Source organism: Molossus molossus, unplaced genomic scaffold (assembly GCF_014108415.1).
Source record: "Molossus molossus isolate mMolMol1 unplaced genomic scaffold, mMolMol1.p scaffold_m16_p_5, whole genome shotgun sequence".
Lineage (NCBI taxonomy): Eukaryota > Metazoa > Chordata > Mammalia > Chiroptera > Molossidae > Molossus > Molossus molossus.
In genome coordinates, this window is record NW_023425388.1 from 65,293,718 (window position 1) to 65,306,191 (window position 12,474).

General features: G+C 34.7%; 1 protein-coding gene across 1 annotated transcript in view; it reads right to left on the reverse strand.

Moving 5' to 3' along the window:
- STXBP5L (syntaxin binding protein 5 like) overlaps nucleotides 1–12,474 on the reverse strand; it is a 304,365-nt gene that overhangs the window by 127,798 nt on the left and 164,093 nt on the right. Inside the window, exons 15-17 of the mRNA XM_036243664.1 lie at nucleotides 8,164–8,204; nucleotides 4,013–4,230; nucleotides 1,442–1,614 (exon numbers count right to left, since the gene is read on the reverse strand). Coding sequence (XP_036099557.1) covers nucleotides 1,442–1,614; nucleotides 4,013–4,230; nucleotides 8,164–8,204 — 432 coding nt within the window. The remainder of the gene's footprint in view (nucleotides 1–1,441; nucleotides 1,615–4,012; nucleotides 4,231–8,163; nucleotides 8,205–12,474) is intronic.

The following is a 12,474-nucleotide window of genomic DNA, read 5'->3' on the forward strand; positions in this document are numbered from 1 at the left end:
ATAATATTCTTAGATCAATTCTGCTGCTTGGTTCCTAGGACCTTATATACAATAATATAGTACTGCACTGATTTTTTCACTTTGATTCTCTTGATTATCCTTAAGATTGTATTACTTCTCAAGTCAACATTAAATGAAGCAGAGTGCAATGAGGGAAAATTGAATATATAACATTATAACACTATGAACATTTTCATTTGCTAAAATTTTATGATAATATTTCCTCTTTGTAGGTTTTCTCTATGTAATTCCTGCTTATATTTCCTTTTTGTACTTCACAAGAAAAATTTTTGGAGGAAAAACAATGATTACAAAAGTATAGCAACTGCTAATTATGTGGTAAACTAATTTTGCTTCTGAAATCTTATTTTCAAATTTTCCATAAGTGTTTTCTTAAGAAATGAAGAAACTAGTTGTTTCAAGTTTCTTTAGTAGCAGATTCAGACATTTTCATATGATGCTCATAGAAATTCTTTGCTTAGGCTCAATTCTCCAACCAGCTAATTCAGAAAACATTTTTTTTTGATAATGAAGAAGCAGTGAGTAGTAATTTAAAGAAACTGCGTTCCTTTATATTTGACTACTAAAAAGCATAAAAACAATTAAGATAAATATTACTATGGTTTAACTAACTTGAAGTTTTCTTTGATAATGACACTAAACTTTGATTAGATATAGTGAGAGAACAGTTTACTACCAAATAGCATCAGTCAAAAAGAGAAAGACATATTACACAGTATCCTAGCAATCACGAGAGAGAAATGCTTTTTTCTAAATGGTATTCTTTTTTTAAAATATGTTTTTATTAATTTTTTACAGAGAGAGGATAGAAACATCAATGTGAGAGAAAAACATCGATCAGCCATTTCCTGCACTCCCCCCACTGGGGATGGAGCCTGCAACCTGGGCATATGCCCTGACCAGGAATTGAACTGTTGAACCAGGACCTCTCAATCCATGGGATGATGCTCAATCCACTGAGCCACCATAGCCGGCCTAACACAATATTCTTATGTTAAGTAGTAAACTTGGTTTCTTTCAATTCCAAGAAGGCTGAAGAAATTCCCTTAACATACTTTTTAATTTTGAAAATACCTAACAAGTGGCCATGTTTATGCCTTGATGAAAGTTTATTAAAACCACGTTTTCTTCTTTTTTTTGGGGGGGGGCTTGATCAGAAGGACTTGGGCCCCCCACGAGCAAACCGTGTTTTCTTTAGGGTCCTTCCAGGAAGGAAATATATGAAGTAGTAAGTGAAGGATGAAAATATTGTGTCCTCTTCAGGGATATTCAAAGAAAAAAACAGGGTACCGTATGGTGGACTATTAAGATCACTTGACAACAACTTAATAGGAGAGAAGAATGATTTGATTTGGCACAGTTTTAAATAATCATATGATTCATATGTAAAATTGTTTTAAAGTTTGGTAAAAACTCTTACTTGAGACATGGGATACTGTCCTTTGTTGCTCCTTCACTAGCCACAGTGTTAGTGCTCCCAGAAAGACTCCTTGAAGAAGGAAGCTGAGATGAAACATCTGGAAATGGAGGACTTGTTTCTGTTTCTGGGGTAATAATATCTTCAACATCATATTGAAGTCGTACCTCTAATGACTTAAAAAAAAATCAAGTTTAAATTAATCTAAGTTTTGATAATAAATAATCACAGCAAAATAGCTGATAATTTTTGGTAAGTATTCATGATTTTTTCTGATTAATAAGTTCAATTTCAATTTATAATATAGCTGAGATATCCCAAACTGAATTAAGCATTGAATTATATGACATAAATGGCATTGACAAAAAATGTAAAATACTTTTTAATCCTCCAGAATTATAAGAAAACTACATACAAAAGTGGAGATAACATTTTTTCATATAATAAATATTCCTTAAGATAAAGCATAAATTACAATCCCATAAATGATAAAATAAAGGTAAAAATTTGTCATGTTTACTCCAGTGGAAGAGATTAAACTGGATGTGTATATGTGTGTGTTTGCAAATTGTTATTTATACAAGGCTTTTTAGTTTTAAAACAGTTTCCTTCAGTTTTGACTTTAACTCAGTAACAATTTTCCAAAATAAATTCCCTATTTCTATTTGTTTGTTTCATTAGCTTAGCTCGTCTTTATTTGATTTTATTAGCTTAGTCAGAGTTGCTTAATGAAAAACATATGATAATTTATATTAAAATAAAAACATGATCCATGTTTTTAAATTTATTTTCCTTTATTGATTTTAGAGAGAGAGAAGAAGGGAGAGAAAGATAGAAACTTTGATGAGAGAGAACATCGACTGGCCCCCTCCTGCATGCGCCACACTGGGGATTGGGCCCACAACCTGGGCATGTGCCCTGATGTGGAATCGAACCAGCGACCTCTTGGCGCATGGGTCCACGCTCAACCACTGAGCCACACTGGCCAAACCAAAACCCCTTTTTAAAAATTAAAAATGTTTTAAAATTAAGTACTTTATTATTGCATTTAATGCTTTATTAAAATTGATTTTATAACAAACATTTGCTTTACAATGTAAAAATCAGCATTTAAAAAAATTTTTTTTCCCTTTATTGACTTTAGAGAGAGAGGAAAGGAGAGGAAGAAAGAGATTGGAACATTGATGAGAGAAAACATCAACTGGCTGCCTCCTTCATGTCCTCCACTGGGGATTGGGACCACAACCAGGGCATGTGCCTTGACCGGGAATCGAACTGGCAACCTCAACCACTAAGCCACACCAGCAGGGCAAAATCAGCATTTTTGAGATTGAAAATAATTGTTTACACAAATGTCATTATGGGATGGTGAATATAGTAATATTACTAAAATGACTGTCATAATTATCTTAAAACTATAAGAAAACCTCTAGTGACAATAACAATAATTATTGGGTGCTTACTATACTTAGACACTATGTTAATGACTTTATATAATTATCGCAAGAACCCTGTAAAACTGGCATTTCTACTTCTAGTTTATTGTTACCTTTCATTTTATTTACACAGGAAATCAAATAGGTGATAGAATTAAGCTTTACCCAGATCTACTACTGACTAATGGAGCCTTGTGACTTGCTCAGAGTCACAAACATATTCACTGGTAAAGCCAGAATTAAAACCTAGGCTTATCCAACTCCAAAGCCTGGGATTTTAACTAATATACTTTAAAATGGTAATACTTTAGTTGTTAAGGTAAAGGAGTTATATACACGCTGTTAGTAGATAATCTTTATTTTCTGATAAAATGGTAAATTGGACTGGGTAGGGTGGCCCATTATTTATAGCTGCCTTAATTTAGATTTAATTTATTCCATGAGAGCATTGTTTCTGTTCTTGTTTTTGTTTTTTTAGAGAGAGGGAAGGAGAGAGAGATAGAAACATTAATAAGAAAGAGAAACATTAATGGGCTACTTCCTGTGCGGCCCCCAATGGGGAGTTAACCAGGACTTCTCAGTTCATGGGACGATGCTCAATACACTGAGCCATACAGGCTGGGCCATGAGAGCATTGTTATTTTAAATATTAAGATTAGGTAAGTCAACCCCATAATTACTTTCACTGTATAAAATATGCTGTTACACAGGAAATCATGAAAAAAAATCTTATTGTAGTTCAATCATATATGAGATATAATCATATATAAGACAACCAGTTAAGTGACAAAAAAGACAAGTAAACTTTTAAAAAATTAATAAAGGTATAGAACAAAGCCTGTATTAATTTCATACTTATACATGAAATAAATCAATAACAAATCTGTATAGAACCTATAGGCATAATTCATACTATTAAATAATACCAAGTTTTTATAGAGAACTGATTTTTTCATTTTAAGCCAGGTTTTTAAAATTTGTTATACTATGCAAAAAGAAGTATTAAAAATCCTATGAATTGGGTTATTGGCCACATGCTGCAGTGTTAGTGGCTTAAAACCATATCAAGTACTAACCCAAATCTATGATAATGGCTTTCTTTTAATTAAGTGTGAAAGTGAAATTTTAAATGACTTACCACTATTTCTGTGGTGATTTCATGTCTGCTGAATTTATAAATTATAACATACGCAGAGACTCCAGAAACACAGAATATTCTGCTCTCTGGACACCAGTAAATCATCTGAATGGCATATGGATCTTCTTCTACAATTTCACATGTTTGTTTTCCTTCTCCTATCTTCTGTTTTTCAAACACTTTTGAAGTTTTTAGCTTGTACAGCATCTGCAGAGTTACTGTAAGATATTGAAGCATAATTATCTTCTAATTTAAACTTAATTCTTAAATGTTGTTGACGGTTTTTTCAATATATTGGTTAAACAATGAAAGTAAAACTCAAATAGACAAAATAAATTACATTATAACTAGTAAGTATTCAATGGCATGCTTTCTTAACAGTATAGTTTAGCTGAAGGGAAACTGTAGGGAATAAATAAACATTTATTGAACATACACTATATACCAATGAATATGTAGGTCTTTTGCATGCACTGTCTCAGGTTATTCTCAGAAAAAGCCACATGAAGTGAGTATTTTTATCCTCATTTATTTGACAAAAATGTCGGAGTTCAGAAAGTTTACAATGAAAATACTGAACCTAATTCTCCTAAGGAAGACTCCTCAATTTCTTCTTTCTTTTTTTTTTTTTGTTAATCCTCACCCAAGGATCTTTTTCCATTGATTTTTAGAGAGAGTGGGAGGGAAGGAGGGAGGGGGAGAGAGAGAGAGAGAGAGAGAGAGAGAGAGAGAGAAAGAGAGAGAGAGAGAGAAACATCGATGTGAGAGACACATTGACAGGTTGCCTCCCGCACAACCCCAACTGGACCAGGGATCAAACCTGTAAGCCAGGTCTGTGCCCTTGACTGGGAATCAAATCCAAGACCCTTCTGTCTGTGGGCTGATGCTCTAACCACCGAGCAAGTGGTCAGGGCCACAATTCTTTTTTATAATTTTCCCCTTTGATTACTACATGTGCTATTCTTAGAGGGTTTACTCCCCTCAACAAATTTTTAGATACTCCTTCAGAGGAGAAACATTGTAATATAGCAGCCAGCAATACTGGATATCCAATAGTCCATAATTACTTTAGAATCTATTCTGCATGGCTCAGTGTTAGAAAAGGGTCAGTTATAATTTTAAGAAATTTTGGGTTTGTAAATTTTTCAGAAATACTTATTTGAGGGAATATTTTTTACATCTTAGACCATTATTGATGACTCCCTTGTAAAAAAGCTCTAATTCTATAAAGGATCCTTGAGAAAAAAACTAAAAATCTGGGAGTTCCTGCCAAAACTGGTTAATCTGAACCTAATCATGAGAAATATCAGTTGAACTCAACTGAAGGAGATTTTACAAAATAACTGGCCTGAACTCCTCACACATTTCATTTTCATGAAATAAAGACTTGGGAATCATTCCAGATGAAAGAAAACTAAAAAGATATGATAACTAAATGCCATAAATAATCCTAGATTATCTTTTATTATAAAAGATATTGCGCCCTGGCCGGTTTGGTTCAGCAGTTAAAGCGTTGGCCCCTGGACCAAAGAGTCGCGGTTTTATTCCTGTCAAGGGCACATACCTCCATTGTGGTTTGGTCCCTGGCCCAGGTTGGGGTTATGCAGGAGGCAACCAATCAATGTGTCTCTCTCATGTCAATGTTTCTCTTTCTCCCTCCCTCCCATTCTATCTGAAGATAAATGAAGAAATACCCTTGGGTGAGGATTAAAAAAAAAAAAGATATTGCGACAGTTGGCAAAAACCAGTAAGATCTGGAGGCTAGATAATAGTACTGTAAAATCTCTCAATTTTAATAACTAATTATGTAAAGTTCTATTTGTAGGAAATATACACTGAAGTATTTCAAGGCACTTAGTATTAGAGGAGCATTATATCTTCAATTTACTCTTAAGTGGTTATAAAAAGTTACAGGTATGTACATATTTCTATACATATGGGTGTAAGTATACAGAGGGGTGAGAGAGAGCAAGGGGTGAAGAGAGAGCACATGCATGCATGCATAGGGAAAATGCAGTAAACACTGATATTTGGGAATTGGGATGAAGGCTGTACAACACTTCATATTATTTTTTTGCAATTTTTCAGTAAGCCTGAAATTATGCAAAACTAAAATGTTTCAAAATAGGAAAAACATTATATTAGGTGCTATACCCTTGCTTTTAGGTCAGAAAGATTATTACTCTCATGATTATTTTATGTGACATGGCAATGGTAAAAGGATATTGCAGGCATAATTAAGGCCCCTAATTAGTTGGTTGACTTATTCAACAGAAGTTGTCCCTGATGGGGCTGCTAAAGCCGAAAGAAAATGAATTCTGCCAACAACCCCATGAGTTTGGAAGATCCTGAATCTTAGATGAAATTGCAACCCTAACTAATACTTTGCCTGCAGTCTCAGGAGACCCTGAGGCAAGAGCCCAGGTAAACTATACCCAGATTCCTGACACAAAGAAACTGTAAGATATTAAATGGGTATTGTTTTAAACTGATACACTGTAGTAATTTTATTACTCAGCAGTTGAAAACTAATATACACAATAACATACACTCAATTATTCAAATGCAGTATAACCTCACTTTCTGTACTAGACCATATTACACAAAATTGGCAAACTAAGTGATATTTCTTCAATGATATCCATTAAGTTGAAGTTTGTTCTTATAAATGATTATAGTAGATATATTAAATATGCTGCAAACCTTTGTGATCAAGAGTGGGCAAAAGTGGATTTACAGTTGTTTATAATAAATAATACAATAATAAGTAAATAATAATACCAGAATAAATTCTGTTTTGTGAATTCACAACTGTAAATATTTTACTTAAAAATTAACTTCTTAAAATATCATGTATGCTTGAGGAGGATATTTACTCTATCATTAGTGTTAAAGTGTCTTCTCAGATTTTAGAAACTAAGGAGTGACTTTAAGGTGATGGGAAAGGATCAGTGACAATACTATCTGATTAATTTTGTTCCTGGAACATACTCAGATTTGAATGAAGAGGTTCACCAAAAGAAAATCTGTTGTCCTTTGGATTTTCCCCATGTAATTGATTATTGTGTGAGGCCACAAAGGGGCCTTAGAATTGGTGGCTTTAAATTTTTTAATTGTTTTCTATTGCTGATGGGTTGCTTTATTGTTTGAGGATTCAGCCTGAAGTCTAAAAGTATCATCAATAGTCAACCTTCTTCCTCCTGCTTTTCTGTTTATCATACTCTTCCTCAGAAGCTGTTCACTTCTATAGCTTCGAATATTACTTTTATGCTGCTTCTTCATTAGTTTCTATTTTTGACTATTCTTCTTACCTCCTTAGACATTTTTACTTAGACTTTCTGGTGTTACTAAAAAAATCCAAATTTCTAGACTCTCTTGTATTCCTTATTTCTAAAAAAATTACCTACATCTTGCTGGTTACTCATCCTCAGAAACGTCTCCTATTTCTAACTGCCAAAATCTTAACAATCTTCCAAAACTTACATTAAATGTTACTCCATCAAAATAGTTTTCCTGGATCTACCTGGTTCAAATAAATCCCCCCCCCCTTTTTTTTTATAACAAATAGAATTGAGGTTGTACTACATTTAGGGTTCTTATGTTGTTTGCCCTGTAGCTACATATATGCATTCCTTTATCTGTTGTAGTGACTAAATGTTCTGAAAGGTATGTATGGTTTAATCAAGTCTTAAATATCTTTCTTTGCATACCCTTCCACGTTGAGTACCTTATTTCTTTTAATTATGCAATTCTCAAGAATTTAAAAAAAATTACATTTATCAAATAATTTCTTTTGCATCTCATAGGACTTGGTAGATAAAAGGTAAAAGTGAACAGTAGTGGGATAATAACACTTCTCCAAGAACTCAGAGAGCTAATCCGACAAAGTTCAGTATTTTTTGCAGTGTATTTTGCCTCTTGTAAATATAATGGTTGGTGATAAAGAATGGTCTGTTTATATTATAGAAGTAAAGTACAGTAGAGATACTTTAAACTGATCTAATAATATAGGAAATGGATTTTTGTAACACATGTATGTATGTTAGAAATGTATGAGAAATACTAATTGTCCAAACTAAAAAGTGGTGAATAGCTGTAAGTACATATTAACCAAGTGTTTTCTATTATAGAAGGAGTAACATCAAACTTACTTGCAGAAGCATCCCAAAATTTTATTGATCCATCTGCATGACTACATAAAAAATAAATTAGCATTAATTAAAGTATAATAAATAAAAATAATCATTCCAAAAGTATAAAACTTGAGTTACTGTTAAAATTCAATTTAAAAATATTGTTCCAATGAAAACTAGTATACACTAAGTCATTTCTAAGGTCAAAACAATGGTTTATATTTAAAACAAATACATTAAAATCAAAATTTTAAAAAGAACAATAATTGCCCTGGCCGGTTTGGCTCAGCGGTTGGAGCGTTGGCCTGCGGTACAGAGAGACCCGGGTTCGGTTCCCGCTAAGGGCACGTACCTCGGTTGCAGTTTGTCCCCGGCCCTGGTTGGTCGTGCAGGTGGCAGCCACTCGATGTGTCCCTTCACGTCAATGTTTCTCTCTCTCTCTCTCTTCCTCTCTCTCCCTCCCGCTCTATCTGAACAAAAAAATGGAAAAGTTTCCTCGGGTGAGGATAAAAACAAAACAAAACAAAACAAACAAAAAAAAGAACAATAATTACTTAGATTTTATTCTAAGAAGATTTTTTGTGTAATAGAGAGCAATGAAAAATGACCTGTGGGAAAAAACAATATTTTAAAATATAAAATTGTTTACACGCAATAAAAAAGATACTTGAGGTGATTTTGATTATATCAAAATAATGTTGAAATTAATATCATGGTGAAATTAATATCATGGTGAAATTAAAATTAAGGTTCAAATTATAAAAATCAAATCCTTAAACCTATCCAGATTATTATTATTTTTTGGCAATAATATAATAGCAATTCTATAAGAACTCACCAAGAAAATAAGAGAAAATACTTCCCAACACATTTTATGAGGTAAGCTTTGTCCTGACACCAAAACCAGAAAAACCATTACAAAAAAAGAAAATTACAATCCAATATTACTCAAGCATGGGCATAAAAACTTTCAACAAAATATTAGCAAATCAAATGAAGGAATAAATAGAAAAGATCATATACCATAACTAGGTGCAATTTGTCTTAGGAATGCAAGGCCAGTTAAACATTAAAAAAAAAAAAAATCAATCACCATATTGAAATTCATCATACTGAAAGATTAAAAAAGAAAAACCACATGATCATCTCAATAAATGCAGAAAAAACCGTTGAAAACAATTACCATCCATTCTTGAAAAATAAACTTAACAAACTAGGAACAGGAAACTTCTTCAACCTGCTAAAGAGCACCTAGGAACAACCTACAGATTCCACATAACAGTGAAATCATATGGTATCTGTCTTTATCTGACTTATTTCACTTAACATAGTACTCTTTTGGTCCATCCATGTTATTGCAAATGGCAAGATTTCATTCTTTTTCATGGCTAATATTCCATTGTCTATATATACTACATCTTCTTTATCCATTCATCTATTGATAGACTAGGTTGCTTCCATATCGTGGGTATTATGAATAATGCTGCAATGAACATAGGGGTGCTATATAGTTTTTCAAATTATTGTTTTCATTTCCTTAAATAAATACCCAGAAGTGGAATTGCTGGATCATATGATAGTTCTAGTTTTAATTTTCAGAAGAATCTCCATACTGTTTTCCATAGTAACTCACTAATTTAAAATCCCAAGTGCCATGGCCGGTTTGGCTCAGCAGTTAGAGCATCAGCCTGCGCCTGGAGAGTCCCAGGTTCGGTTCCTATAAGGGCACGTACCTCGGTTTCAGTTAGTGCCCGATCCTGGATGGGGTCATGTGGGTGGCAACCAGTCGATGTGCGTCTCTCTCTCTCCTTCCCCCTCTCTTCCTCGCACTCTATCTGAAGTTAAAAACAAAACAAAACAAAAAATGTCCTCGGGTGAGGATAAAAAATAAATAAATAAATAAATAAAATCCCACCAAGTGCACAAGGGTTCCCTTTTCTCAACATCTTTGCCAACACTCTTTTATAATAATAAAATGTCTTTTTTTTTAAATAATACCCATCCTCACAGATATCAGGGGATATCTTATAGTTTTGATTTGCATTGTCTGATGACTAGTGACGTTGAGCATCTTTTCTTTTTTAAAAAATTTATTTATTTTAATGTAATTAATTAATTTATTTTTTTTAGATGTTTCTCCTTTTTTCCGCATCGACACCCTTCTCCCCCTCCCTCCCTGCCTCGTCCCCAACTTTGTTGTCCATGTCCATTGGTTATGCGTGCATGCATATAAGTTCTGTGGTTTTTCTCCCCCGTGCCTCCCATCTCCTTTTCTGGGGATTGTCAGTCTATACCCAACTTCCACGTCTCTGGGACTACCCTGTTCTTCAGACTGTTATGTTCATTATATTCCAGTAGTAGGTGAGATTATGTGCTGTTTGTCTTTCTCTGATTGGCTTATTTCACTTAGCATAATACTCTCCAGGTCCCTCCATGTCGTCTCAAAGGATAAGAGATCTTTCTTTCTTACAGCTGCATAGTACTCCATTGTGTATATGTACCACTGCTTTTTTATCCATTTGTCTACTGATGGACACTTGGGCTGTTTCCAGATGTTAGCTATTGTAAATAGTGATGCTATAAACATAAGGGTACCTATATTCTTTCTGATTGGTGTTTCAGGCTTCTTAGGATATATTCCTAGAAGTGGGATCACTGGGTCAAATGGGAGTTTAATTTTTAATTTTTGAAGTAACACTATAGTGTTTTCCATAGTGGCTGCACCAGTTTGCATTCCCACCAGCAGTGTACTAGAGACCCCTTTTCTCTACACCCTCACCAACACTTGTTGTTTGATGCTTTGTTGATGGCGGCCATTCTGACAGGTGTGAGGTGATACCTCATTGTTGTTTTAATTTGCATCTCTCTGATGATTAGTGATGTTGAGCATTTCTTCATGTGTATCTTGGCCATTTGTATGTCCTGTTTGGAGAGGTGTCTATTTAGCTCCTCTGCCCATTTTTTAATTGGGTTCTTTGTCTTCCTTTTGTTGAGTTGTATGAGTACTCTATATATTTTGAAAATTAACCCCTTATCTGATGTATCATTGGCAATGATGTTCTCCCATACAGTGGGTTGCCTTTCCATTTTTTTTTTTTATCCTCACCGGAGGACATTTTTCCATTTTTTGTTCAGATAGAATGGGGAGTGGGGGGAAGAGGGAAAGAGAGCAAGAAACATCGATGTAAAAGGGACATATCGAACCCTGGCCGGTTTGGCTCAGCGGTTGGAGCGTCGGCCTGTGGTCCGGAGAGACCCGGGTTCGGTTCCCGCTAAGGGCACGTACTTCGGTTGCAGTTTGTCCCCGGCCCTGGTTGGTCGTGCGGTGGCAGCCACTCGATGCGTCCCTTCATGTCGATGTTTCTCTCACTCTCTCTCTCTTCCTCTCTCTCCCTCCCACTCTATCGGTACAAAAAATGGAAAAATATCCTCGGGTGAGGATAAAAAAAAAGGGACATTTGAGTGGCTGCCACCTGCACGACCAACCAGGGCCAGGGACAAATTGCAATGGAGGTACATGCCCTTAGTGGGAATCGAACCCGGGTGTCTCTTGACTGCAGGCCCACACTCCAACCACTGAGCCAATCCGGCCAGGGCACCTTTCCATTTTGATGGTTGTTTCATTTGCTGTGCAGAAGCTTTTGAATTTGATATAGTCCCATGTGTTCATTTTTTCCTTTGTTTCTGTTGCCTTAGGTGATGTATCAGTGAAAATTCTGTTGCGTAGGATGTCTGAAATTTTGTTGCCTATATTTTCTTCTAGGCTTTTTATGGATTCACAGGTCACATTTAAGTCTTTTATCCATTTTGAGTTTATTTTTGTGTATGGTGTAAGTTGATGGTCTAGTGTCATTTTTTTGCATGTAGCTGTCCAGTTTTCCCAAACCCATTTATTAAAGAGGCTGTCTTTACTCATTGTATGATCTTGCCACTTTTGTCAAATATTAATTGAGCATAATGTTTTGGGTCCATTTCTGAGTTCTCTGTTCCATTCCATTGATCTATGTGCCTGTACTTGTGTCAGTACCAGGCTGTTTTGATTACAGTAGCTTTGTAGTATAACCTGATATCTGGTAATGTGATCTCGCCTACTTTGTTCTTCTTTTTCAAGATTGCTGTGGCTATTAGGAGTCTTTTTGATTCCATATAAACTTTGAAGCATTTGTTCTAGTTCTGTGACGTATGTCGTTGGTATTTTGATGGGGATTGCATTGAATCTATAGATTGCTTTGGGTAGTATGGACATTTTTTTTTTTTTTTTTTTATTTTTTTTTTTTAATCCTCACCCGAGGACATTTTTCCATTTTTTGTTCAGGTAGAGTGGGAGGG